Source organism: Papilio machaon, chromosome 12 (genome assembly GCF_912999745.1).
Source record: "Papilio machaon chromosome 12, ilPapMach1.1, whole genome shotgun sequence".
In the NCBI taxonomy this organism is placed as follows: Eukaryota; Metazoa; Arthropoda; class Insecta; order Lepidoptera; family Papilionidae; genus Papilio; species Papilio machaon.
The window spans coordinates 4,102,392-4,130,025 of NC_059997.1; the positions used below are offsets into that span (position 1 = coordinate 4,102,392).

Here is a 27,634-nt window from a genome sequence, read left to right on the forward strand (position 1 = left end):
CATATATCTACTTTAAAGTCAAGACACGACACTACTTATATAAAATGTTATTTGATAATTCATATTTTGCACAATATTGCAAAGAGATAATAGGCGATTCGATAAAAAATACTTTTATTATTATTAAAAAGGTAATGCAAGGTTTACAATATACCAGTACAGCAGATCATCGCTGGCGTACAACTGGCTTAATGTAAACAGTAACTGGCGCGAGTTGGACCATACTGTTCATACCAAGCCAGCGCTACTGTACTACTGTACTGGCATACTGTGTGCAGGCACAATATTAAAATTTATTTTCAACATCTCATTTACATTTATTCAAAAAAATTAAGAAAAAATCATACTGTGACAATCTAGATTAGCTAAATTGACTATCGCAATAGTCTGTTTATCACAAAAATCCGGAATGCACACTATTCTTGTAACTTGGCCATCAGCTCCTAAAATAAAATATAGGTGTTTGTAAATACATATTTAAATTTCTGACAAATGAAATGAAAAATAAATTTGTTTTACCTTTATGTAAATCTGTTGCAAATTCTCTACAATTACCACTGAAATAGATAGCAGGACAGTTGTAAATAGTAAATGGATCAGTTTCTATGCAAGGTGTACAAGGGACAGTATCAGGACATGTAGGTGCAAGATGGCGCCACTGTAAGGTCCTTCTCATAATTTCTAATTCATTATCAAGTTTGCTGTATTTCATTATATCTTTAATTGGTTCCCCAGATGAACCTAAACACAAGAAACCTGGAAGAAATTAATAAAATTAATCATAATATTGAGTTGTTACATATTGAAGATCATAAATTAAGAAAAAGTATTTACCACCAATCTCACATTCATATGGATTAGATACTCGGTTAAATGATTTATACTCCACAGACTTTGGGAACAGGCCTGAAATACAACATCTTATTAGTGTATGATAAGTAGAGATTATCAAATTAATTTTATGCATTGTTAACTTACAGTAGTGGAATGGCTTCTGAGGTAACATGATACCTGAAGGATCTTTGCATCCAGGCATTAAATCCACCGGAGCCACTGCACTTAATGCCGCAGAAAAACCATCAACTGAATCAGCAGATGCAATAACATCTGATTCATTTAAAGTTGCCTCATTTGAATGATTTGCGAAAACGCCACCTACAAATATATAAATATTAATTTACTACATCATTATCAATGGAAATCATTATCATAGAAAAGATCAGGTATACCTGCAATAATAACTCTTACGATCTTAGAGATTTCTTCTTGATATACTGTTGTACCACAAAATCCAGATATCCATTCAAGGAATAGATTCAATGAAAATAAATGTTCAGCTGATTTGGATGCCATATTGAGACCAGACATTAGTACTACATATCTGTAACAACATGAATCCTATAAGTCCATTGCCATAATTATATTGCAGTTAAGAGGCAGTTGCACACAACTTCGAGAGTGCAGAATTTTTTTAGCACATAAGTCCACATGTATAACCTACATTCCCTTTAACATTTAAAAAATTGGTTATTAAGCAGTTCAAATACAACAAGTGTTTGAAATGTTATATGTATAGATGTGAAAAAGATACAAAATAAATCAATATTTTGTCATCCCCCTCATTCCTACCAAAAATAGTGAGATAACAATATTATGTTTTGACAGTAAAAATTTAAATATGGTTAGTATAATTCTTCTTCTTTTAATTAATAGTGGACCCCATCGTTTGTAAAGTGCGTGTGATCAAAATATTAAATAGCAAGAGAGGTATAATTAAAGAATGTCAACTCCAAATCAAATCTATGCCAACTTGGGAAGTGTTGTAGACTAAAATAGAATTACATTTATGAAGTGAGGTGCATGAGAATATTACCTATCAGTATTAAGCTTTGGTAAAGGTTTTTGTATATTGCATTCCGGCCAACAAATATCTTTGATTGTAAAAATCCCATCTTCATCTTCAGACCCTGAAAGTTATGGGCATTACAAAGGTAGAGATATAATATTTCTCCACACATATCTAATATATAAAATTCTCGTGTCACAGTTTTCGTCACCATACTCCTCCGAAACGGCTTGACCGATTCTCATGAAATTTTGTAAGCATATTCAGTAGGTCTGAGAATCAGCCAACATCTATTTTTTTTTAACTGCGCGCGGACGGAGTCGCGGGCGACAGCTAGTATCATATATTTTCCACACACTAACCAAGTATTGCAACAACTACACCAGTAACCACCTCATGTACATCAATACAATTACTAGATAATTTGATCCTTTGAAGTTCATCTTCTAAAACAAGACTATCTGAGTCATGAACAAAATGAGTTCTGAAAAAAAAAAAATCACATGTTATGTGCATGTCCTAATAAAAGTAATGAGAAGACTATTTAAATATGAAGAACCTTGTAGGCTGAGGAATAATCTCCAACTGATCTGAAAGTTCTTTCAGAATACTGGGTTTTAACTGTTGTAGTTTGAAAAGTGTACCAATAATAACACATTGGGTGCCTTTCTCACGTAATTCACACAATTTTAAAACTTTATATTTATTCGACCATTTCTTATTAATAATTGGCCCTAAAATATTTCTGAAAGTATTCAATCTTGCAGAATATATATGAGCATACTGTTTGGAAAAGTCGCGGGATACTTGATAAAACCGTCTTGAACAATCCGTGTATTTTAAGTTTTGTCTTTCTAATTCGGATGGTGAAAATTGATCTCGTTTGTTAGAATCTGGTTTAGACTTGAACAACATGATGATAGTAACTATATCATAAATACTAAATATAGATGTACAAAGTATTATTTCACCGAATTGAATTATTTCTATTTGATTTTATCGTTGACGATTGACGTACGAATAGCAGTTGCCGCTATATTTTGACATTGACTTCAAGTTATCATATCCGCTCCGTTATGCAATGAAATTTGCAAAACATATATATCTGTCAGGATCGTCAGGATAAAAGAACTTTTACTTCAAATTCTTGTAATAATTTATAAATGTCTTGTAATATTATTAAATAGCTACTAATTTCAGCACTAATATAATTAGATCCATTTTTTTTAACTAGGATGTATCATTAATGACAAATAATATCGACTAATATTCCATTGCATAAAAAAAATGAAATTGGCGGGAATCAAAGTTTTTTAACATTCTGTTTATTTCTGTGTGGTTTTCGATTTCTTACCATGGCGGGATTACAAAAAGTTTGTTTAAATAATTTAAACATAAACATTAAGAATGCTTTAGTGATTGGCATAATTATAGCTAAAAAATGTCCAAGAATCTTTAGTCCCAAAAAGAAAAGTAGCGAATCACGAGGTGTGATGTCTTTCACTATAAGGGATTCCCAAATTGATACAATAAATGTCGATGTGTGGGGTTCAGATTACTTTGTAACGACTTTTTATAATAGATTCATCGTTGGAGATGTCGGTAATAACCTTAACAATTTCAAAATATTCCTTTTTTATGTATTCAAAAGTGTTGAAACGAAAGTTTGTTGCAGTTGAAATTTATTCGCCAAAAATTTGCGTCAAAAGTGTGGCAAATGAAACCTTTAATCCACAGGTAAAAATCCTCTTACAACTGTATCCTTAAAAAGTTTAGATCACTCAATTTGTTATTTCAAACCGTATCAGAATATGTCTAATTTATAAAATGAAAGTACGTCTTAGATCTTAATATAAGAGAGAAAAAACGAAATATTTTTATTACATATCATTTTATTCCTCGAGGTATCATCTCCATTTTGCCTATCTATCAACGAAGGATCCTCCGATGTGAGTACTTTCAGTGGCGATACATATGGTGCGTATTTACCGCTGCTCCATATTCCGAGTAAATCATCAGCGGGCTACTGTGGTCTCGCTGAAGTAATGAAATTTACTGGTAAAATATTTTTGTTTCTTTTTTGTTGTTTTCTTTTACTACTAAAGGATGTGGGTCGGTATACCGAGAAAAACCACTTCTATCGTATCATAGTTATGTTATGACCAATGAACTTGTCAATCTAATCTATCTTTTATATAGATTGTATACTACATATATATATATATATATATATATATATATATATATATATATATATATATATATATATATATATATATATATATATATATATATATATATATATATATTTAATTTAATGTATCTTTAATTACAGAAGGAAATGGAAATATTTATGTAGACTTGTTAGTTGTTGTGAAATCTGTGCAACCTGTGAAGATGATAAAAACTAAACTCGGTATAATTGTTTGCATATTATTATTAAATCTTTTTTTAAATTCTTTTGCTACATAAAAAACAATTTCGTAATAAACATAATTTATTGTATTGCATAAGGTGTGGAAATGCCGGTACGTGCTGTAGAAATAGTGGACAACACAACGCCCGCTTCTCTCTATTTGGACATGTTTGATACCGATACTATTCAAAGGTGAATGTTGCGTCATAAAAAAGGAATTTTGTGTAATTGTTTTATAAGCAAAGCACGTTTCCTGAGTGAATTGAAATTAAAATGTAATAATAATAGTTGTCTGTAAGAAGCGGCGTAAAGTACATTTTTAGTACGTGTTATTTATATTTAAATGTTTCGTCTGTTGAATTATTTGACGAAGTCTTCACATTTAACTTTCTATCCCTGCTATAAAGCACATAAAGTTCTTGTTATAAGTACAACGGATGACCACTAAAACCGTCTTTTAATTTTTTTAAAATGTACTAGGGCGGAGGAATGGCGTCCATTAGGAAGCGTGTTGTTCATCGCGGACGCGCGCGTGTCGTGGCGCGGTCGTGGCGCGCGGGCGCAGGTGTGCGGGCGCAGCGTCGTCACGCATCAGCCGCACACCTCCGACGCTGAGGCGCTCAGACTCTACATACAAAACCAAGCTGGTATATGATACAGTCTTCGTACAAGCCGATAAACTACTGTTTTTGATGAATCCTGGATTTCATACAGAGAATTGCGGTCGTGCTGTCATGATATTGTTATATTTTTTCTATGTTTTGGTTAGCCTCTAAGCCATCTACTTTTGGTGTGTCACTGCATAAAAGAAGTGCATAACTCGTACAAAAGAGAGCTGCATATAAGTAATTTCAGCGGGTGGTGAGGCGGCCGCGTGGGCGGAGTGGAGCGGGCAGCGCGCGTGCGCCGCGTCCGTGGCGCAGGTGCGCGACCGCCTCGCTGACGGCGCGCCCTTCTGTGCCTCGCTTCATGCTCTGCTCACACATCTCGACTTAGACGATCTGATTAACTCTACGTAATTTAATTTATTCTCCGTATTGTCGTTACAAAAATATTTTCAAATAATTAACTGAACCGACAGCCGATGGTTATACAAAGAATTTAGACGTCAACGGTATTTTTATTAGACGAACATAGCAGGAGTATTACCCGTTATTCGAGCGTATGTAAATATAAGTCCGCTTCACTGTACCCAATTTCAAGTCAGTTTTGTATTATTTAAAATTTTTGTCAATCAATTTAGGGACAATAACTGTGAAGAGTTAAGAGTGCGCTTCGCCGATCACACCGGGGAACTGACCGCTCGTCTTCCAGCAAATATTTTACAGAACACGTTAGGTTACACGGTGAGTATTGGGAAATTAATTGCTACTTTAATAAGAATCTGGAAATTTATATAACAGCTTTAGTCTGTTGCTAAGATTATTATTTCAAGCAAAGTGTAAATAGCAGGTGAATAAACGGATACTTTGTAGTTTTATAACATAGTTTATAACTGTTATTGACAGTTAAATACATACAACCGCTATGGTCAATGCCAAAATGGCGAAAATCAAACAAGAACAAAATACCACGGCTTGTAGCTTGTCCATGTAATTATAGAGATCTGTGGATATAATAAAGATGTAAATTCCTTTAATAGGCGCAACAGTTAAAAGCGATGTCGTCAGAAGAACGGGCAGCTGTCCGCTGGCGCCTGCTGCTGGAGCAGTGCTGCGCCAAGTTGGCCGCCACGCCGCCGCGCCTCATCGTGCTCTCTCTGCGCAAAGCCAACCCTGCCGACCCTATACCACTTTACTAAGTTTAATGTTGCCATTCATTGATTCTTTAATAAACTCTAATGTAGGCTAATTAATGACGAAAACCATTTCGTTATTGTCTAAACATAGACATAAATAAAAAATTACTTACTAAAGTTATTTTATTGCTCCTTTCCAAAGATTCATACATTCATAAAAGTGAACATATTTAGCTTTTGCAAAAAACACATACATTTTTATTCTATTCGTACAAACCAATTTAATGATTAGAATAAAGAATGAGTAAGAAATATAAACGTAGTACAGTAGCAACGGTATTGATTAAATAACATCGAAAATTATGGAGAAACCAGAAAAAAATGAAATCACTTATGAATATACAAGGAAGAGAAAAGAGTTTGGAAAACAAACTTTATTCGAAGATTATGGCCCTGAAATGTGTGTCAGTATTCCATGCAATCCTAGTCAGTATAAAAATTATATACTACGCAATCCTGTACATGTCGCCGTACAAAATGCTCCAAATATGTCCGAAAACTGGGTTAATTCAACAAGGTAAAGTATTGTAATGTAATAATAATTGTTGTTATAAAGCACCAATTTAAAATGTTGATATTGTTTTATAAAAAGTTGGCGAAAGGAAAATTGTTAATTGTAACTTACAAATAATTCGATGTTGTCAATAGTCTCAAAATTAATTCGTTATAAATTATCTTTATAATATAACTAGCTATCGCCCGCGTGGAATTAAAAAAAACGTATTAAGTAGCCTATGTGTTCTTCCAGACTATGTTCTTATGACAAAAGACTGTGTTATTAAAAACTATGCCAAATTTCATAAAGATCCGTTGAGCCGTTTCGGGGATACATTCAAACACCCATCCATCCATCTAAACATTCGCATTTTTAATACTAGTAAGATACTTGGTATTGTTGGTAACTTTTAGAGCGGAGTATACAAGTTCAGGTATAAACCATGTCGAAGGTGGCTGGCCTAAGGATATAAACATGAATGACCCTGAAGCCACACAACGATATCGTCGTAAGATAGAAAAGGACGACGCATACATTCATGCTATTATGCACCTCGGACATGTTAGTAAACATTACAATTAGAACTCTGACGGTTTCTTCTGCATATATACAATTCTCGTCATATTTTAGAGTATGGAGCATAACATATTACAAAACAATGCGGTAGATATGTATCAGATATATTATTCGGAATTGCCATCAATACCGCCGGTGGAAAGGAGCAGCTGTCACACGGTGAATGTATACCGCGAGCCGGGAGCGCGGCGGCCGGTGCGCTCGCTGTCGTGGCAGGCGGACGGGGGCGCCAAGCTCGCGGTCGCGCACGCAGACATCGAAGTACTCAATACTAGATCACTGCAGTTCTCTTATATATGGGACATAGGTAATCCTTACTCTTTTAGAACGTTCTCAATCTCTTGATAAGCAACTGCAGTCTAGTAACCTCTCATTTATCTAAATCTAACTCTAAATGTTATTCTAAGTGATTCATCGGTCTTACTATATTTAATAGATAATGCGAACGCCCCTGAGCTAACGATAAAATCACCTCAGCCGTTACTGGACTTGCAGTACAATCCTCGTGATCAGCACACGCTTGTCGGTGGTATGCTGAATGGACAGGTAGGTTTAGATTAAAATTTTATTAACTATAATTAATGATTTATAAATTAAAACTTTGTTTTGTCAAATGTTTCAGGTTGGTTGGTGGGATGTCCGTAAAGGTGGCGACCCTGTAGCTCTCTGTCCACCGCATGTGGCTCACAGAGATCTCGTGAGGAATGTTTTGTTCATCAACTCGAAAACGGGGGCTGAATTCTTCTCTTCGTCTCCTGATGGAGTTGTCAAGTGGTAAATACAATAATATTTAAAAAAGTATTGCTGTTGCACAATCAAGACACATTTTTTTATAATTTTCAGGTGGGACACGCGTAATATGAATGAACCTACAGATTCCATGATAATCGACATTGTGAAACTGCCTAACGACACTCAAAGCATAGAAAAGGCTTTAGGTATATCGGCACTCGAGTATGAACCTACTATACCGACAAGGTAGAACAAGACAAAATATTTTTCAGGGCATGTTATTTTTAAAACAACTATTCAAATACATCTATTGTCTACAGATTTATGGTAGGTACTGAAACTGGATTGGTGATAGGAGCAAATCGTAAAGGAAAAACACCTTTAGAAAAATTGCCTTCAAAGGTAAGTAAGTAATCCAAAACTGTGCAAAATAGTTTAACACTATTTTATTCACACGTTTTATTTTCATTTAAATAGTACGAAGCCCATTACGGCCCAGTATACGCGCTACAGAGGAACCCGACGTTCTTGAAGAACTTCCTGACAGTTGGCGACTGGACAGCTCGCGTATGGAGCGAAGATTGCAGAGAATCCTCCATCCTTTGGACACATTCACACAAGACTAAGCTAACTGACGGTGCATGGAATCCTATAAGGTAATATACACAATTATATTAAACTGTGTAACTTTAAAAAATAATCAATGTCTTCTTTTTTTACGAAATTTGTAACTTGTTCATTTCAGATTTTCACTTTTACTAGTGACGCAATGGGATGGTTGCCTTTCCTGTTGGGACTTGTTAAGAAGACGAAGCGCGCCCATTGTGACCGCGCAACTCTGTGACGAACCTTTGTTACGATTACGTCCACACGAAGGAGTAAGTCGTAATTAACCATGTGTTTTGAAATAGATAGCACTTTTGCACGTGATTGCGATTTTTTTTTTCGGTTATAAAATACCAATTATTGTGGTGTTATCTTAGGGTTTGTTGGTGGCTTGTGGTAGCAGCAAAGGAACTATTTACTTGGCGGAGCTGTCACAAAATCTTGGAACCGCGGATAAAAACGACAAGCAACTTCTTACTCACGTAAATATTAAATTAATATATAGGTACCTACACATATAGTTAATCGAAATATGTCAATTCAGTTTAATTGCTTACTTTGTTCATATATAGTGGAAATACATTTTTTTTTAATTTGTGACATTTCAGATTTTAGAAAGAGAGAATAAACGTGAGCGAATTTTGGAAGCTCGTATGCGAGAGTTGAGATTAAAAATGCGACAAGACCGTGATGGCGGACAGGCGCAAGTTAACGAGACCGACCCCACCACTAACGACAGAGATCTTGAAGAAGCCTCCGCGGAGTACCAACAAAGAGTCAATGATCTATTAGCACAGCGAAAAAATAATTAAGATTAAAACTATAATAAAAAAATGATACACGTCCGACTCGAAGGACCAAGATTAGTTTCGTCAGCTATATCTTAAGTTAATCAAACATATAAAAAAATGCATACAAAAAGACAAGTTTTTGTGCAAAAATCTGTATTTTGACTTCTTCGTCATCAACTTTAAACTCGAAGTTGTTAATCATAGTGAAATAACACATAACAATGTTAGTATATAATCTCAATTTGATCGATGATTTTTTTATTTGAGACATCCAACTCTACTTTAATCTCTTTTACTGCAATAACGTAGTATGCCTAAAGTTCATTTTTATATACATACTAACTGCTATATATTTTTCGTTGACTTTTTTTTTCTTCACTTATTGCATTTGAAGGCGACGAAAGACCATCTATGTTCTATATTAGCGCCCACACCGCTGGTGGTGCGCTGGAAGACGTCTTCATGTTTCTGCAGCACATGATGTACTGAGGCTTGCGACACTTCGGGGAACAGCGCGCGGACGTACGACACTACGTAATCCAAACTGGCACCTTGTGGATGTACCTGAAAATTATATTTCATTTAAATAAAACCAACGGTCATTTCGCTATTTTAACGAAACCATGTAGCCACTTGCACGTTGACACCTTCTACTAATTAAAAAAAAAGTGTTTTTTTTTTCTTTAGAAAAAGGGTTTTTTTCTTTGAAAAAAAAAAGAAATAATAAAAACTTCATTGGTCAAGTAATGTTTTTTCAATTAATGATTAGCTTCCTTTGCAAATTGAGTAATCATTGCTTCTTTAAAAGGTCTTAAAAATGGCAAAGAAGATGTTATATTTTGCAATATTTAACTTAAAAACAAATTTATATAGTATCAAAATACTTCTAAAAACAAATTATTATACCTGTAAAAATGCAGACATAACTCCAATTAGCTTAGCTTCACCGCAGCCCGCTTCTATACCTTCTTTTAAATTAACTTTAGTGTCACCATCGTCCGGCAAAGATGGCGGCGGCGGCGGCTTTATTATCGGAGCTGGTAACGGTGGCTGCTTAAAAAAATATTTGTTCAAGAGAAATTTATAAAAAATACTAGCTGTCGTTCGCGACTCCGTCTGCGCGGAATAAAAAAAAATTGTAGGCTATGTGTTCTTCCAGACTTTGTTCCATATCTGTGTAAAATTTCAGCAAGATCCATTGAGCCGTTCTGGAGATACCTTCAAACAAACATCCGTCCATCCACCATCAATTTAAACATTCATATCTATTATCTATATATATAAAAGAAAGTCAAGTTAGTTACACTATTTATAACTCAAGAACGGCTGAATCGATTTGACTGAAAATTGGTGGGCAGGTAGCTTAGAACCAGGAAACGGACATAGGATAATTTTTACCCCGTTTTCTATTTTTTATTCCGCGCGGACGGAGTCGCGGGTAAAAGCTAGTTTATAATATTAGTAAGATAACAGTGTAAATATAAACATACATCGGCGATGTCCATAGCATTCTGCAGAGCTTGTCTCGCTATGAACTGAGCCTTGAACTTCTCCATTTCTTTTTGAGCGTCCATCTTTATAACATCAACTTCATTTTTATAAGCTTCTAGTTGGAATTGAAGACTTTCATTTTCTCTCTGGAAAATATACATTAAATGATAATTAGAACGACTCGATACCTCTATGTGTTATAAATCCAGTGGTTGAGAACTAGATTATAATAGAAATACAAGACAGTAATAAAAAATCATAGTAAAATAGAAGTAGGAAAGAAATTAGCCGGGTTATCAACAAATTTTACCTTTAACTCTTGAATTTCCTCACTATTATTGTCTGAGATCCTATTGTAGCACATGCCATTGTACTCCATTTCTTCAGTCTGGAACTTCTCATTGAATTCCTCTTTCAAGTTATTGAACTCCTAAAAATGTTAAAAAATTTATAATATTATAATTATATGAGAACTAGTTACATTTAACAATTTCTTCCAAAATATAATAATGCAGTTTTTAATATTTATTTAAATGGATCAGTTTCTATGCAAGGTGTACAAGGGACAGTATCAGGACATGTAGGTGCAAGATGGCGCCACTGTAAGGTCCTTCTCATAATTTCTAATTCATTATCAAGTTTGCTGTATTTCATTATATCTTTAATTGGTTTCCCGGATGAACCCGAACACAAGAAACCTGGAAGAAATTAATAAAATTAATCATAATATTGAGTTGTTACATATTGAAGATCATAAATTAAGAAAAAGTATTTACCACCAATCTCACATTCATATGGATTAGATACTCGGTTAAATGATTTATACTCCACAGACTTTGGGAACAGACCTGAAATAAAACATCTTATTAGTGTATGATAAGTAGAGATTATTAAATTAATTTTATGCATTGTTAACTTACAGTAGTGGAATGGTTTCTGAGGTAACATGATACCTGAAGGATCTTTGCATCCAGGCATTAAATCCACCGGAGCCACTGCACTTAATGCCGCAGAAAAACCATCAACTGAATCAGCAGATGCAATAACATCTGATTCATTTAAAGTTGCCTCATTTGAATGATTTGCGAAAACGCCACCTACAAATATATAAATATTAATTTACTACATCATTATCAATGGAAATCATCATCATAGAAAAGATCAGGTATACCTGCAATAATAACTCTTACGATCTTAGAGATTTCTTCTTGATATACTGTTGTACCACAAAATCCAGATATCCATTCAAGGAATAGATTCAATGAAAATAAATGTTCAGCTGATTTGGATGCCATATTGAGACCAGACATTAGTACTACATATCTGTAACAACATGAATCCTATAAGTCCATTGCCATAATTATATTGCAGTTAAGAGGCAGTTGCACACAACTTCGAGAGTGCAGAATTTTTTTAGCACATAAGTCCACATGTATAACCTACATTCCCTTTAACATTTAAAAAATTGGTTATTAAGCAGTTCAAATACAACAAGTGTTTGAAATGTTATATGTATAGATGTGAAAAAGATACAAAATAAATCAATATTTTGTCATCCCCCTCATTCCTACCAAAAATAGTGAGATAACAATATTATGTTTTGACAGTAAAAATTTAAATATGGTTAGTATAATTCTTCTTCTTTTAATTAATAGTGGACCCCATCGTTTGTAAAGTGCGTGTGATCAAAATATTAAATAGCAAGAGAGGTATAATTAAAGAATGTCAACTCCAAATCAAATCTATGCCAACTTGGGAAGTGTTGTAGACTAAAATAGAATTACATTTATGAAGTGAGGTGCATGAGAATATTACCTATCAGTATTAAGCTTTGGTAAAGGTTTTTGTATATTGCATTCCGGCCAACAAATATCTTTGATTGTAAAAATCCCATCTTCATCTTCAGACCCTGAAAGTTATGGGCATTACAAAGGTAGAGATATAATATTTCTCCACACATATCTAATATATAAAATTCTCGTGTCACAGTTTTCGTCACCATACTCCTCCGAAACGGCTTGACCGATTCTCATGAAATTTTGTAAGCATATTCAGTAGGTCTGAGAATCAGCCAACATCTATTTTTTTTAACTGCGCGCGGACGGAGTCGCGGGCGACAGCTAGTATCATATATTTTCCACACACTAACCAAGTATTGCAACAACTACACCAGTAACCACCTCATGTACATCAATACAATTACTAGATAATTTGATCCTTTGAAGTTCATCTTCTAAAACAAGACTATCTGAGTCATGAACAAAATGAGTTCTGAAAAAAAAAAATTCACATGTTATGTGCATGTCCTAATAAAAGTAATGAGAAGACTATTTAAATATGAAGAACCTTGTAGGCTGAGGAATAATCTCCAACTGATCTGAAAGTTCTTTCAGAATACTGGGTTTTAACTGTTGTAGTTTGAAAAGTGTACCAATAATAACACATTGGGTGCCTTTCTCACGTAATTCACACAATTTTAAAACTTTATATTTATTCGACCATTTCTTATTAATAATTGGCCCTAAAATATTTCTGAAAGTATTCAATCTTGCAGAATATATATGAGCATACTGTTTGGAAAAGTCGCGGGATACTTGATAAAACCGTCTTGAACAATCCGTGTATTTTAAGTTTTGTCTTTCTAATTCGGATGGTGAAAATTGATCTCGTTTGTTAGAATCTGGTTTAGACTTGAACAACATGATGATAGTAACTATATCATAAATACTAAATATAGATGTACAAAGTATTATTTCACCGAATTGAATTATTTCTATTTGATTTTATCGTTGACGATTGACGTACGAATAGCAGTTGCCGCTATATTTTGACATTGACTTCAAGTTATCATATCCGCTCCGTTATGCAATGAAATTTGCAAAACATATATATCTGTCAGGATCGTCAGGATAAAAGAACTTTTACTTCAAATTCTTGTAATAATTTATAAATGTCTTGTAATATTATTAAATAGCTACTAATTTCAGCACTAATATAATTAGATCCATTTTTTTTAACTAGGATGTATCATTAATGACAAATAATATCGACTAATATTCCATTGCATAAAAAAAATGAAATTGGCGGGAATCAAAGTTTTTTAACATTCTGTTTATTTCTGTGTGGTTTTCGATTTCTTACCATGGCGGGATTACAAAAAGTTTGTTTAAATAATTTAAACATAAACATTAAGAATGCTTTAGTGATTGGCATAATTATAGCTAAAAAATGTCCAAGAATCTTTAGTCCCAAAAAGAAAAGTAGCGAATCACGAGGTGTGATGTCTTTCACTATAAGGGATTCCCAAATTGATACAATAAATGTCGATGTGTGGGGTTCAGATTACTTTGTAACGACTTTTTATAATAGATTCATCGTTGGAGATGTCGGTAATAACCTTAACAATTTCAAAATATTCCTTTTTTATGTATTCAAAAGTGTTGAAACGAAAGTTTGTTGCAGTTGAAATTTATTCGCCAAAAATTTGCGTCAAAAGTGTGGCAAATGAAACCTTTAATCCACAGGTAAAAATCCTCTTACAACTGTATCCTTAAAAAGTTTAGATCACTCAATTTGTTATTTCAAACCGTATCAGAATATGTCTAATTTATAAAATGAAAGTACGTCTTAGATCTTAATATAAGAGAGAAAAAACGAAATATTTTTATTACATATCATTTTATTCCTCGAGGTATCATCTCCATTTTGCCTATCTATCAACGAAGGATCCTCCGATGTGAGTACTTTCAGTGGCGATACATATGGTGCGTATTTACCGCTGCTCCATATTCCGAGTAAATCATCAGCGGGCTACTGTGGTCTCGCTGAAGTAATGAAATTTACTGGTAAAATATTTTTGTTTCTTTTTTGTTGTTTTCTTTTACTACTAAAGGATGTGGGTCGGTATACCGAGAAAAACCACTTCTATCGTATCATAGTTATGTTATGACCAATGAACTTGTCAATCTAATCTATCTTTTATATAGATTGTATACTACATATATATATATATATATATATATATATATATATATATATATATATATATATATATATATATATATATATATATATATATTTTAATTTAATGTATCTTTAATTACAGAAGGAAATGGAAATATTTATGTAGACTTGTTAGTTGTTGTGAAATCTGTGCAACCTGTGAAGATGATAAAAACTAAACTCGGTATAATTGTTTGCATATTATTATTAAATCTTTTTTTAAATTCTTTTGCTACATAAAAAACAATTTCGTAATAAACATAATTTATTGTATTGCATAAGGTGTGGAAATGCCGGTACGTGCTGTAGAAATAGTGGACAACACAACGCCCGCTTCTCTCTATTTGGACATGTTTGATACCGATACTATTCAAAGGTGAATGTTGCGTCATAAAAAAGGAATTTTGTGTAATTGTTTTATAAGCAAAGCACGTTTCCTGAGTGAATTGAAATTAAAATGTAATAATAATAGTTGTCTGTAAGAAGCGGCGTAAAGTACATTTTTAGTACGTGTTATTTATATTTAAATGTTTCGTCTGTTGAATTATTTGACGAAGTCTTCACATTTAACTTTCTATCCCTGCTATAAAGCACATAAAGTTCTTGTTATAAGTACAACGGATGACCACTAAAACCGTCTTTTAATTTTTTTAAAATGTACTAGGGCGGAGGAATGGCGTCCATTAGGAAGCGTGTTGTTCATCGCGGACGCGCGCGTGTCGTGGCGCGGTCGTGGCGCGCGGGCGCAGGTGTGCGGGCGCAGCGTCGTCACGCATCAGCCGCACACCTCCGACGCTGAGGCGCTCAGACTCTACATACAAAACCAAGCTGGTATATGATACAGTCTTCGTACAAGCCGATAAACTACTGTTTTTGATGAATCCTGGATTTCATACAGAGAATTGCGGTCGTGCTGTCATGATATTGTTATATTTTTTCTATGTTTTGGTTAGCCTCTAAGCCATCTACTTTTGGTGTGTCACTGCATAAAAGAAGTGCATAACTCGTACAAAAGAGAGCTGCATATAAGTAATTTCAGCGGGTGGTGAGGCGGCCGCGTGGGCGGAGTGGAGCGGGCAGCGCGCGTGCGCCGCGTCCGTGGCGCAGGTGCGCGACCGCCTCGCTGACGGCGCGCCCTTCTGTGCCTCGCTTCATGCTCTGCTCACACATCTCGACTTAGACGATCTGATTAACTCTACGTAATTTAATTTATTCTCCGTATTGTCGTTACAAAAATATTTTCAAATAATTAACTGAACCGACAGCCGATGGTTATACAAAGAATTTAGACGTCAACGGTATTTTTATTAGACGAACATAGCAGGAGTATTACCCGTTATTCGAGCGTATGTAAATATAAGTCCGCTTCACTGTACCCAATTTCAAGTCAGTTTTGTATTATTTAAAATTTTTGTCAATCAATTTAGGGACAATAACTGTGAAGAGTTAAGAGTGCGCTTCGCCGATCACACCGGGGAACTGACCGCTCGTCTTCCAGCAAATATTTTACAGAACACGTTAGGTTACACGGTGAGTATTGGGAAATTAATTGCTACTTTAATAAGAATCTGGAAATTTATATAACAGCTTTAGTCTGTTGCTAAGATTATTATTTCAAGCAAAGTGTAAATAGCAGGTGAATAAACGGATACTTTGTAGTTTTATAACATAGTTTATAACTGTTATTGACAGTTAAATACATACAACCGCTATGGTCAATGCCAAAATGGCGAAAATCAAACAAGAACAAAATACCACGGCTTGTAGCTTGTCCATGTAATTATAGAGATCTGTGGATATAATAAAGATGTAAATTCCTTTAATAGGCGCAACAGTTAAAAGCGATGTCGTCAGAAGAACGGGCAGCTGTCCGCTGGCGCCTGCTGCTGGAGCAGTGCTGCGCCAAGTTGGCCGCCACGCCGCCGCGCCTCATCGTGCTCTCTCTGCGCAAAGCCAACCCTGCCGACCCTATACCACTTTACTAAGTTTAATGTTGCCATTCATTGATTCTTTAATAAACTCTAATGTAGGCTAATTAATGACGAAAACCATTTCGTTATTGTCTAAACATAGACATAAATAAAAAATTACTTACTAAAGTTATTTTATTGCTCCTTTCCAAAGATTCATACATTCATAAAAGTGAACATATTTAGCTTTTGCAAAAAACACATACATTTTTATTCTATTCGTACAAACCAATTTAATGATTAGAATAAAGAATGAGTAAGAAATATAAACGTAGTACAGTAGCAACGGTATTGATTAAATAACATCGAAAATTATGGAGAAACCAGAAAAAAATGAAATCACTTATGAATATACAAGGAAGAGAAAAGAGTTTGGAAAACAAACTTTATTCGAAGATTATGGCCCTGAAATGTGTGTCAGTATTCCATGCAATCCTAGTCAGTATAAAAATTATATACTACGCAATCCTGTACATGTCGCCGTACAAAATGCTCCAAATATGTCCGAAAACTGGGTTAATTCAACAAGGTAAAGTATTGTAATGTAATAATAATTGTTGTTATAAAGCACCAATTTAAAATGTTGATATTGTTTTATAAAAAGTTGGCGAAAGGAAAATTGTTAATTGTAACTTACAAATAATTCGATGTTGTCAATAGTCTCAAAATTAATTCGTTATAAATTATCTTTATAATATAACTAGCTATCGCCCGCGTGGAATTAAAAAAAACGTATTAAGTAGCCTATGTGTTCTTCCAGACTATGTTCTTATGACAAAAGACTGTGTTATTAAAAACTATGCCAAATTTCATAAAGATCCGTTGAGCCGTTTCGGGGATACATTCAAACACCCATCCATCCATCTAAACATTCGCATTTTTAATACTAGTAAGATACTTGGTATTGTTGGTAACTTTTAGAGCGGAGTATACAAGTTCAGGTATAAACCATGTCGAAGGTGGCTGGCCTAAGGATATAAACATGAATGACCCTGAAGCCACACAACGATATCGTCGTAAGATAGAAAAGGACGACGCATACATTCATGCTATTATGCACCTCGGACATGTTAGTAAACATTACAATTAGAACTCTGACGGTTTCTTCTGCATATATACAATTCTCGTCATATTTTAGAGTATGGAGCATAACATATTACAAAACAATGCGGTAGATATGTATCAGATATATTATTCGGAATTGCCATCAATACCGCCGGTGGAAAGGAGCAGCTGTCACACGGTGAATGTATACCGCGAGCCGGGAGCGCGGCGGCCGGTGCGCTCGCTGTCGTGGCAGGCGGACGGGGGCGCCAAGCTCGCGGTCGCGCACGCAGACATCGAAGTACTCAATACTAGATCACTGCAGTTCTCTTATATATGGGACATAGGTAATCCTTACTCTTTTAGAACGTTCTCAATCTCTTGATAAGCAACTGCAGTCTAGTAACCTCTCATTTATCTAAATCTAACTCTAAATGTTATTCTAAGTGATTCATCGGTCTTACTATATTTAATAGATAATGCGAACGCCCCTGAGCTAACGATAAAATCACCTCAGCCGTTACTGGACTTGCAGTACAATCCTCGTGATCAGCACACGCTTGTCGGTGGTATGCTGAATGGACAGGTAGGTTTAGATTAAAATTTTATTAACTATAATTAATGATTTATAAATTAAAACTTTGTTTTGTCAAATGTTTCAGGTTGGTTGGTGGGATGTCCGTAAAGGTGGCGACCCTGTAGCTCTCTGTCCACCGCATGTGGCTCACAGAGATCTCGTGAGGAATGTTTTGTTCATCAACTCGAAAACGGGGGCTGAATTCTTCTCTTCGTCTCCTGATGGAGTTGTCAAGTGGTAAATACAATAATATTTAAAAAAGTATTGCTGTTGCACAATCAAGACACATTTTTTTATAATTTTCAGGTGGGACACGCGTAATATGAATGAACCTACAGATTCCATGATAATCGACATTGTGAAACTGCCTAACGACACTCAAAGCATAGAAAAGGCTTTAGGTATATCGGCACTCGAGTATGAACCTACTATACCGACAAGGTAGAACAAGACAAAATATTTTTCAGGGCATGTTATTTTTAAAACAACTATTCAAATACATCTACTGTTTACAGATTTATGGTAGGTACTGAAACTGGATTGGTGATAGGAGCAAATCGTAAAGGAAAAACACCTTTAGAAAAATTGCCTTCAAAGGTAAGTAAGTAATCCAAAACTGTGCAAAATAGTTTAACACTATTTTATTCACACGTTTTATTTTCATTTAAATAGTACGAAGCCCATTACGGCCCAGTATACGCGCTACAGAGGAACCCGACGTTCTTGAAGAACTTCCTGACAGTTGGCGACTGGACAGCTCGCGTATGGAGCGAAGATTGCAGAGAATCCTCCATCCTTTGGACACATTCACACAAGACTAAGCTAACTGACGGTGCATGGAATCCTATAAGGTAATATACACAATTATATTAAACTGTGTAACTTTAAAAAATAATCAATGTCTTCTTTTTTTACGAAATTTGTAACTTGTTCATTTCAGATTTTCACTTTTACTAGTGACGCAATGGGATGGTTGCCTTTCCTGTTGGGACTTGTTAAGAAGACGAAGCGCGCCCATTGTGACCGCGCAACTCTGTGACGAACCTTTGTTACGATTACGTCCACACGAAGGAGTAAGTCGTAATTAACCATGTGTTTTGAAATAGATAGCACTTTTGCACGTGATTGCGATTTTTTTTTTCGGTTATAAAATACCAATTATTGTGGTGTTATCTTAGGGTTTGTTGGTGGCTTGTGGTAGCAGCAAAGGAACTATTTACTTGGCGGAGCTGTCACAAAATCTTGGAACCGCGGATAAAAACGACAAGCAACTTCTTACTCACGTAAATATTAAATTAATATATAGGTACCTACACATATAGTTAATCGAAATATGTCAATTCAGTTTAATTGCTTACTTTGTTCATATATAGTGGAAATACATTTTTTTTTAATTTGTGACATTTCAGATTTTAGAAAGAGAGAATAAACGTGAGCGAATTTTGGAAGCTCGTATGCGAGAGTTGAGATTAAAAATGCGACAAGACCGTGATGGCGGACAGGCGCAAGTTAACGAGACCGACCCCACCACTAACGACAGAGATCTTGAAGAAGCCTCCGCGGAGTACCAACAAAGAGTCAATGATCTATTAGCACAGCGAAAAAATAATTAAGATTAAAACTATAATAAAAAAATGATACACGTCCGACTCGAAGGACCAAGATTAGTTTCGTCAGCTATATCTTAAGTTAATCAAACATATAAAAAAATGCATACAAAAAGACAAGTTTTTGTGCAAAAATCTGTATTTTGACTTCTTCGTCATCAACTTTAAACTCGAAGTTGTTAATCATAGTGAAATAACACATAACAATGTTAGTATATAATCTCAATTTGATCGATGATTTTTTTATTTGAGACATCCAACTCTACTTTAATCTCTTTTACTGCAATAACGTAGTATGCCTAAAGTTCATTTTTATATACATACTAACTGCTATATATTTTTCGTTGACTTTTTTTTTCTTCACTTATTGCATTTGAAGGCGACGAAAGACCATCTATGTTCTATATTAGCGCCCACACCGCTGGTGGTGCGCTGGAAGACGTCTTCATGTTTCTGCAGCACATGATGTACTGAGGCTTGCGACACTTCGGGGAACAGCGCGCGGACGTACGACACTACGTAATCCAAACTGGCACCTTGTGGATGTACCTGAAAATTATATTTCATTTAAATAAAACCAACGGTCATTTCGCTATTTTAACGAAACCATGTAGCCACTTGCACGTTGACACCTTCTACTAATTAAAAAAAAAGTGTTTTTTTTTTCTTTAGAAAAAGGGTTTTTTTCTTTGAAAAAAAAAAGAAATAATAAAAACTTCATTGGTCAAGTAATGTTTTTTCAATTAATGATTAGCTTCCTTTGCAAATTGAGTAATCATTGCTTCTTTAAAAGGTCTTAAAAATGGCAAAGAAGATGTTATATTTTGCAATATTTAACTTAAAAACAAATTTATATAGTATCAAAATACTTCTAAAAACAAATTATTATACCTGTAAAAATGCAGACATAACTCCAATTAGCTTAGCTTCACCGCAGCCCGCTTCTATACCTTCTTTTAAATTAACTTTAGTGTCACCATCGTCCGGCAAAGATGGCGGCGGCGGCGGCTTTATTATCGGAGCTGGTAACGGTGGCTGCTTAAAAAAATATTTGTTCAAGAGAAATTTATAAAAAATACTAGCTGTCGTTCGCGACTCCGTCTGCGCGGAATAAAAAAAAATTGTAGGCTATGTGTTCTTCCAGACTTTGTTCCATATCTGTGTAAAATTTCAGCAAGATCCATTGAGCCGTTCTGGAGATACCTTCAAACAAACATCCGTCCATCCACCATCAATTTAAACATTCATATCTATTATCTATATATATAAAAGAAAGTCAAGTTAGTTACACTATTTATAACTCAAGAACGGCTGAATCGATTTGACTGAAAATTGGTGGGCAGGTAGCTTAGAACCAGGAAACGGACATAGGATAATTTTTACCCCGTTTTCTATTTTTTATTCCGCGCGGACGGAGTCGCGGGTAAAAGCTAGTTTATAATATTAGTAAGATAACAGTGTAAATATAAACATACATCGGCGATGTCCATAGCATTCTGCAGAGCTTGTCTCGCTATGAACTGAGCCTTGAACTTCTCCATTTCTTTTTGAGCGTCCATCTTTATAACATCAACTTCATTTTTATAAGCTTCTAGTTGGAATTGAAGACTTTCATTTTCTCTCTGGAAAATATACATTAAATGATAATTAGAACGACTCGATACCTCTATGTGTTATAAATCCAGTGGTTGAGAACTAGATTATAATAGAAATACAAGACAGTAATAAAAAATCATAGTAAAATAGAAGTAGGAAAGAAATTAGCCGGGTTATCAACAAATTTTACCTTTAACTCTTGAATTTCCTCACTATTATTGTCTGAGATCCTATTGTAGCACATGCCATTGTACTCCATTTCTTCAGTCTGGAACTTCTCATTGAATTCCTCTTTCAAGTTATTGAACTCCTAAAAATGTTAAAAAATTTATAATATTATAATTATATGAGAACTAGTTACATTTAACAATTTCTTCCAAAATATAATAATGCAGTTTTTAATATTTATTTAAATGGATCAGTTTCTATGCAAGGTGTACAAGGGACAGTATCAGGACATGTAGGTGCAAGATGGCGCCACTGTAAGGTCCTTCTCATAATTTCTAATTCATTATCAAGTTTGCTGTATTTCATTATATCTTTAATTGGTTCCCCAGATGAACCCAAACACAAGAAACCTGAAAGAAATTAATAAAATTAATCATAATATTGAGTTGTTAATCATAAATTAAGAAAAAGTATTTACCACCAATCTCACATTCATATGGATTAGATACTCGGTTAAATGATTTATACTCCACAGACTTTGGGAACAGACCTGAAATAAAACATCTTATTAGTGTATGATAAGTAGAGATTATCAAATTAATTTTATGCATTGTTAACTTACAGTAGTGGAATGGCTTCTGAGGTAACATGATACCTGAAGGATCTTTGCATCCAGGCATTAAATCCACCGGAGCCACTGCACTTAATGCTGCAGAAAAAGCATCAACTGAATCAGCAGATGCAATAACATCTGATTCATTTAAAGTTGCCTCATTTGAATGATTTGCGAAAACGCCACCTACAAATAATAATTAACGCCACCTACAAAAAAATAATTTACTACATCATTATCAATGGAAATCACCATCATAGAAAAGATCAGGTATACCTGCAATAATAACTCTTACAATCTTAGAAATTTCTTCTTGATATACTGTTGTACCACAAAATCCAGATATCCATTCAAGGAATAGATTCAATGAAAATAAATGTTCAGCTGATTTGGATGCCATATTGAGACCAGACATTAGTACTACATATCTGTAACAACATGAATCCTATAAGTCCATTGCCATAATTCAATGGTAGTTAAGAGGCAGTTGCACACAACTTCGAGAGTGCAGAATTTTTTTAGCACATAAGTCCACATGTATAACCTACATTCCCTTCAACATTTAAAAAAAAACTATTAAGCAATTCAAATACAACAAGTGTATGGAATTTAATATGTATAGATGTGAAAAAGATACAAAATAAATCAATATTTTGTCATCCCCCTCATTCCTACCAAAAATACTGAGATAACAATATTATGTTTTGACAGTAAAAATTTAAATATGGTTAGTATAATTAAAGAATGTCAACTCCAAATCAAATCTATGCCAACTTGGGAAGTATTGTAGACTAAAATAGAATTACATTTATGAAGTTAGGTGCATGAGAATATTACCTATCAGTATTAAGCTTTGGTAAAGGTTTTTGTATATTGCATTCCGGCCAACAAATATCTTTGATTGTAAAAATCCCATCTTCATCTTCAGACCCTGAAAGTTATGGGCATTACAAAGGTAGAGATATAATATTTCTCCACACATATCTAATATATAAAATTCTCATGTCACAGTTTTCATCACCATACTCCTCCGAAACGGCTTGACCGATTCTCATGAAATTTTGTGAGCATATTCAGTAGGTCTGAGAATCGGCCAACATCTATTTTACATTTATTTTTTTTAACTGCGCGCGGACGGAGTCGCGGGCGACAGCTAGTATCATATATTTTCCACACACTAACCAAGTATTGCAACAACTACACCAGTAACCACCTCATGTACATCAATACAATTACTAGATAATTTGATCCTTTGAAGTTCATCTTCTAAAACAAGACTATCTGAGTCATGAACAAAATGAGTTCTGAAAAAAAAAAATTCACATGTTATGTGCAAGTCCTAATAAAAGTAATGAGAAGACTATTTAAATATGAAGAACCTTGTAGGCTGAGGAATAATCTCCAACTGATCTGAAAGTTCTTTCAGAATACTGGGTTTTAACTGTTGTAGTTTGAAAAGTGTACCAATAATAACACATTGGGTGCCTTTCTCACGTAATTCACACAATTTTAAAACTTTATATTTATTCGACCATTTCTTATTAATAATTGGCCCTAAAATATTTCTGAAAGTATTCAATCTTGCAGAATATATATGAGCATACTGTTTGGAAAAGTCGCGGGATACTTGATAAAACCGTCTTGAACAATCCGTGTATTTTAAGTTTTGTCTTTCTAATTCGGATGGTGAAAATTGATCTCGTTTGTTAGAATCTGGTTTAGACTTGAACAACATGATGATAGTAACTATATCATAAATACTAAATATAGATGTACAAAGTATTATTTCACCGAATTGAATTATTTCTATTTGATATTATCGTTGACGATTGACGTACGAATAGCAGTTGCCGCTATATTTTGACATTGACTTCAAGTTATCATATCCGCTCCGTTATGCAACGAAATTTGCAAAACATATATATCTGTCAGGATCGTCAGGATAAAAGAACTTTTACTTCAAATTCTTGTAATAATTTATAAATGTCTTGTAATATTATTAAATAGCTACTAATTTCAGCACTAATATAATTAGATCCATTTTTTTTAACTAGGATGTATTTTTTTTTTAACTAGATGACAAATAATATCGACTAATATTCCATTGCATAAAAAAAATGAAATTGGCGGGAATCAAAGTTTTTTAACATTCTGTTTATTTCTGTGTGGTTTTCGATTTCTTACCATGGCGGGATTACAAAAAGTTTGTTTAAATAATTTAAACATAAACATTAAGAATGCTTTAGTGATTGGCATAATTATAGCTAAAAAATGTCCAAGAACCTTTAGTCCCAAAAAGAAAAGTAGCGAATCACGAGGTGTGATGTCTTTCACTATAAGGGATTCCCAAATTGATACAATAAATGTCGATGTGTGGGGTTCAGATTACTTTGTAACGACTTTTTATAATAGATTCATCGTTGGAGATGTCGGTAATAACCTTAACAATTTCAAAATATTCCTTTTTTATGTATACAAAAGCGTTGAAACGAAAGTTTGTTGCAGTTGAAATTTATTCGCCAAAAATTTGCGTCAAAAGTGTGGCAAATGAAACCTTTAATCCACAGGTAAAAATCCTCTTACAACTGTATCCTTAAAAAGTTTAGATCACTCAATTTGTTATTTCAAACCGTATCAGAATATGTCTAATTTATAAAATGAAAGTACGTCTTAGATCTTAATATAAGAGAGAAAAAACGAAATATTTTTATTACATATCATTTTATTCCTCGAGGTATCATCTCCATTTTGCCTATCTATCAACGAAGGATCCTCCGATGTGAGTACTTTCAGTGGCGATACATATGGTGCGTATTTACCGCTGCTCCATATTCCGAGTAAATCATCAGCGGGCTACTGTGGTCTCGCTGAAGTAATGAAATTTACTGGTAAAATATTTTTGTTTCTTTTTTGTTGTTTTCTTTTACTACTAAAGGATGTGGGTCGGTATACCGAGAAAAACCACTTCTATCGTATCATAGTTATGTTATGACCAATGAACTTGTCAATCTAATCTATCTTTTATATAGATTGTATACTACATATATATATATATATATATATATATATATATATATATATATACTAGCTGTCGGTCGCGACTCCGTCCGCGCGGAATTAAAAAAATAAAAAAAAAAAAAAAAAAAAAAACTGTAAATCTAAACCATTCTCGAATCTCCACGAACACACACAAAAAATTTCATCAAAATTGGTCCAGTCGTTTAGGAGGAGTTCAGTCACATACACACGCACACAAGAAATATATATATTAAGATATATATATATTTTAATTTAATGTATCTTTAATTACAGAAGGAAATGGAAATATTTATGTAGACTTGTTAGTTGTTGTGAAATCTGTGCAACCTGTGAAGATGATAAAAACTAAACTCGGTATAATTGTTTGCATATTATTATTAAATCTTTTTTTAAATTCTTTTGCTACATAAAAAACAATTTCGTAATAAACATAATTTATTGTATTGCATAAGGTGTGGAAATGCCGGTACGTGCTGTAGAAATAGTGGACAACACAACGCCCGCTTCTCTCTATTTGGACATGTTTGATACCGATACTATTCAAAGGTGAATGTTGCGTCATAAAAAAGGAATTTTGTGTAATTGTTTTATAAGCAAAGCACGTTTCCTGAGTGAATTGAAATTAAAATGTAATAATAATAGTTGTCTGTAAGAAGCGGCGTAAAGTACATTTTTAGTACGTGTTATTTATATTTAAATGTTTCGTCTGTTGAATTATTTGACGAAGTCTTCACATTTAACTTTCTATCCCTGCTATAAAGCACATAAAGTTCTTGTTATAAGTACAACGGATGACCACTAAAACCGTCTTTTAATTTTTTTAAAATGTACTAGGGCGGAGGAATGGCGTCCATTAGGAAGCGTGTTGTTCATCGCGGACGCGCGCGTGTCGTGGCGCGGTCGTGGCGCGCGGGCGCAGGTGTGCGGGCGCAGCGTCGTCACGCATCAGCCGCACACCTCCGACGCTGAGGCGCTCAGACTCTACATACAAAACCAAGCTGGTATATGATACAGTCTTCGTACAAGCCGATAAACTACTGTTTTTGATGAATCCTGGATTTCATACAGAGAATTGCGGTCGTGCTGTCATGATATTGTTATATTTTTTCTATGTTTTGGTTAGCCTCTAAGCCATCTACTTTTGGTGTGTCACTGCATAAAAGAAGTGCATAACTCGTACAAAAGAGAGCTGCATATAAGTAATTTCAGCGGGTGGTGAGGCGGCCGCGTGGGCGGAGTGGAGCGGGCAGCGCGCGTGCGCCGCGTCCGTGGCGCAGGTGCGCGACCGCCTCGCTGACGGCGCGCCCTTCTGTGCCTCGCTTCATGCTCTGCTCACACATCTCGACTTAGACGATCTGATTAACTCTACGTAATTTTATTTATTCTCCGTATTGTCGTTACAAAAATATTTTCAAATAATTAACTGAACCGACAGCCGATGGTTATACAAAGAATTTAGACGTCAACGGTATTTTTATTAGACGAACATAGCAGGAGTATTACCCGTTATTCGAGCGTATGTAAATATAAGTCCGCTTCACTGTACCCAATTTCAAGTCAGTTTTGTATTATTTAAAATTTTTGTCAATCAATTTAGGGACAATAACTGTGAAGAGTTAAGAGTGCGCTTCGCCGATCACACCGGGGAACTGACCGCTCGTCTTCCAGCAAATATTTTACAGAACACGTTAGGTTACACGGTGAGTATTGGGAAATTAATTGCTACTTTAATAAGAATCTGGAAATTTATATAACAGCTTTAGTCTGTTGCTAAGATTATTATTTCAAGCAAAGTGTAAATAGCAGGTGAATAAACGGATACTTTGTAGTTTTATAACATAGTTTATAACTGTTATTGACAGTTAAATACATACAACCGCTATGGTCAATGCCAAAATGGCGAAAATCAAACAAGAACAAAATACCACGGCTTGTAGCTTGTCCATGTAATTATAGAGATCTGTGGATATAATAAAGATGTAAATTCCTTTAATAGGCGCAACAGTTAAAAGCGATGTCGTCAGAAGAACGGGCAGCTGTCCGCTGGCGCCTGCTGCTGGAGCAGTGCTGCGCCAAGTTGGCCGCCACGCCGCCGCGCCTCATCGTGCTCTCTCTGCGCAAAGCCAACCCTGCCGACCCTATACCACTTTACTAAGTTTAATGTTGCCATTCATTGATTCTTTAATAAACTCTAATGTAGGCTAATTAATGACGAAAACCATTTCGTTATTGTCTAAACATAGACATAAATAAAAAATTACTTACT

General features: G+C 34.6%; 10 protein-coding genes across 13 annotated transcripts; 5 read left to right on the forward strand and 5 right to left on the reverse strand.

The window, feature by feature from the left end:
- Nucleotides 1-229: 229 nt before the first annotated feature.
- On the reverse strand, nucleotides 230-2,882 carry LOC106711670 (DNA polymerase delta subunit 2-like). Its single transcript, XM_045680216.1, has 8 exons — nucleotides 2,406-2,882; nucleotides 2,209-2,330; nucleotides 1,874-1,967; nucleotides 1,230-1,381; nucleotides 979-1,155; nucleotides 835-906; nucleotides 520-756; nucleotides 230-443 (listed from the first exon to the last, which is right to left on the reverse strand). The coding sequence occupies exons 1-8, from the start codon at nucleotides 2,759-2,761 to the stop codon at nucleotides 331-333; spliced, it is 1,323 nt and encodes a 440-aa protein (XP_045536172.1). The 5' UTR covers nucleotides 2,762-2,882; the 3' UTR covers nucleotides 230-330.
- Nucleotides 2,883-3,201: 319 nt separating this feature from the next.
- On the forward strand, nucleotides 3,202-6,068 carry LOC106714699 (meiosis-specific with OB domain-containing protein). Its single transcript, XM_045680217.1, has 9 exons — nucleotides 3,202-3,448; nucleotides 3,522-3,583; nucleotides 3,751-3,904; nucleotides 4,182-4,262; nucleotides 4,361-4,454; nucleotides 4,743-4,909; nucleotides 5,118-5,277; nucleotides 5,506-5,608; nucleotides 5,905-6,068. The coding sequence occupies exons 1-9, from the start codon at nucleotides 3,202-3,204 to the stop codon at nucleotides 6,061-6,063; spliced, it is 1,227 nt and encodes a 408-aa protein (XP_045536173.1). The 3' UTR covers nucleotides 6,064-6,068.
- Nucleotides 6,069-6,321: 253 nt separating this feature from the next.
- On the forward strand, nucleotides 6,322-9,282 carry LOC123721448 (dynein axonemal intermediate chain 2-like). Its single transcript, XM_045680218.1, has 11 exons — nucleotides 6,322-6,577; nucleotides 6,970-7,117; nucleotides 7,187-7,439; nucleotides 7,569-7,678; nucleotides 7,755-7,906; nucleotides 7,976-8,110; nucleotides 8,185-8,266; nucleotides 8,342-8,520; nucleotides 8,610-8,742; nucleotides 8,848-8,952; nucleotides 9,079-9,282. The coding sequence occupies exons 1-11, from the start codon at nucleotides 6,363-6,365 to the stop codon at nucleotides 9,280-9,282; spliced, it is 1,716 nt and encodes a 571-aa protein (XP_045536174.1). The 5' UTR covers nucleotides 6,322-6,362.
- A 207-nt stretch (nucleotides 9,283-9,489) lies between these two features.
- Nucleotides 9,490-11,228, reverse strand: LOC106714991 (ecto-NOX disulfide-thiol exchanger 2-like). Of its 2 annotated transcripts, none has more exons than XM_014508162.2 (4): nucleotides 11,063-11,228; nucleotides 10,752-10,898; nucleotides 10,168-10,314; nucleotides 9,490-9,825 (listed from the first exon to the last, which is right to left on the reverse strand). In XM_014508162.2, the coding sequence occupies exons 1-4, from the start codon at nucleotides 11,129-11,131 to the stop codon at nucleotides 9,637-9,639; spliced, it is 552 nt and encodes a 183-aa protein (XP_014363648.2). In that variant the 5' UTR covers nucleotides 11,132-11,228; the 3' UTR covers nucleotides 9,490-9,636. The 2 variants fall into 2 exon arrangements, with proteins under 2 accessions (XP_014363648.2, XP_014363649.2); XM_014508163.2 differs by having other exon boundaries at nucleotides 9,493-9,825; nucleotides 10,168-10,311; nucleotides 11,063-11,223.
- Nucleotides 11,229-11,277: 49 nt separating this feature from the next.
- Nucleotides 11,278-13,454, reverse strand: LOC123721516 (DNA polymerase delta subunit 2-like). Its single transcript, XM_045680342.1, has 7 exons — nucleotides 13,324-13,454; nucleotides 12,902-13,023; nucleotides 12,568-12,661; nucleotides 11,924-12,075; nucleotides 11,673-11,849; nucleotides 11,529-11,600; nucleotides 11,278-11,450 (listed from the first exon to the last, which is right to left on the reverse strand). The coding sequence occupies exons 1-7, from the start codon at nucleotides 13,452-13,454 to the stop codon at nucleotides 11,278-11,280; spliced, it is 921 nt and encodes a 306-aa protein (XP_045536298.1).
- Nucleotides 13,455-13,894: 440 nt separating this feature from the next.
- LOC123721483 (meiosis-specific with OB domain-containing protein-like) lies at nucleotides 13,895-16,744 on the forward strand. Of its 2 annotated transcripts, XM_045680295.1 has the most exons (9): nucleotides 13,895-14,141; nucleotides 14,215-14,276; nucleotides 14,444-14,597; nucleotides 14,858-14,938; nucleotides 15,037-15,130; nucleotides 15,419-15,585; nucleotides 15,794-15,953; nucleotides 16,182-16,284; nucleotides 16,581-16,744. In XM_045680295.1, exons 1-9 carry the CDS (start codon nucleotides 13,895-13,897, stop codon nucleotides 16,737-16,739), a joined length of 1,227 nt encoding a protein of 408 aa, XP_045536251.1. In that variant the 3' UTR covers nucleotides 16,740-16,744. The 2 variants fall into 2 exon arrangements, with proteins under 2 accessions (XP_045536251.1, XP_045536252.1); XM_045680296.1 differs by lacking the exon at nucleotides 14,858-14,938 and having other exon boundaries at nucleotides 13,971-14,141.
- Nucleotides 16,745-16,997: 253 nt separating this feature from the next.
- Nucleotides 16,998-19,958, forward strand: LOC106714992 (dynein axonemal intermediate chain 2). Its single transcript, XM_045680299.1, has 11 exons — nucleotides 16,998-17,253; nucleotides 17,646-17,793; nucleotides 17,863-18,115; nucleotides 18,245-18,354; nucleotides 18,431-18,582; nucleotides 18,652-18,786; nucleotides 18,861-18,942; nucleotides 19,018-19,196; nucleotides 19,286-19,418; nucleotides 19,524-19,628; nucleotides 19,755-19,958. Exons 1-11 carry the CDS (start codon nucleotides 17,039-17,041, stop codon nucleotides 19,956-19,958), a joined length of 1,716 nt encoding a protein of 571 aa, XP_045536255.1. The 5' UTR covers nucleotides 16,998-17,038.
- Nucleotides 19,959-20,165: 207 nt separating this feature from the next.
- On the reverse strand, nucleotides 20,166-21,886 carry LOC123721467 (ecto-NOX disulfide-thiol exchanger 2-like). Of its 2 annotated transcripts, none has more exons than XM_045680264.1 (4): nucleotides 21,739-21,886; nucleotides 21,428-21,574; nucleotides 20,844-20,990; nucleotides 20,166-20,501 (listed from the first exon to the last, which is right to left on the reverse strand). In XM_045680264.1, exons 1-4 carry the CDS (start codon nucleotides 21,805-21,807, stop codon nucleotides 20,313-20,315), a joined length of 552 nt encoding a protein of 183 aa, XP_045536220.1. In that variant the 5' UTR covers nucleotides 21,808-21,886; the 3' UTR covers nucleotides 20,166-20,312. The 2 variants fall into 2 exon arrangements, with proteins under 2 accessions (XP_045536220.1, XP_045536221.1); XM_045680265.1 differs by having other exon boundaries at nucleotides 20,169-20,501; nucleotides 20,844-20,987.
- Nucleotides 21,887-21,909: 23 nt separating this feature from the next.
- Nucleotides 21,910-24,157, reverse strand: LOC123721465 (DNA polymerase delta subunit 2-like). Its single transcript, XM_045680263.1, has 7 exons — nucleotides 23,709-24,157; nucleotides 23,512-23,633; nucleotides 23,167-23,260; nucleotides 22,606-22,757; nucleotides 22,339-22,515; nucleotides 22,195-22,266; nucleotides 21,910-22,126 (listed from the first exon to the last, which is right to left on the reverse strand). Exons 1-7 carry the CDS (start codon nucleotides 24,062-24,064, stop codon nucleotides 21,954-21,956), a joined length of 1,146 nt encoding a protein of 381 aa, XP_045536219.1. The 5' UTR covers nucleotides 24,065-24,157; the 3' UTR covers nucleotides 21,910-21,953.
- A 357-nt stretch (nucleotides 24,158-24,514) lies between these two features.
- On the forward strand, nucleotides 24,515-27,528 carry LOC123721450 (meiosis-specific with OB domain-containing protein-like). Its single transcript, XM_045680223.1, has 9 exons — nucleotides 24,515-24,761; nucleotides 24,835-24,896; nucleotides 25,064-25,217; nucleotides 25,642-25,722; nucleotides 25,821-25,914; nucleotides 26,203-26,369; nucleotides 26,578-26,737; nucleotides 26,966-27,068; nucleotides 27,365-27,528. Exons 1-9 carry the CDS (start codon nucleotides 24,515-24,517, stop codon nucleotides 27,521-27,523), a joined length of 1,227 nt encoding a protein of 408 aa, XP_045536179.1. The 3' UTR covers nucleotides 27,524-27,528.
- The last annotated feature ends 106 nt before the right edge of the window (nucleotides 27,529-27,634 follow it).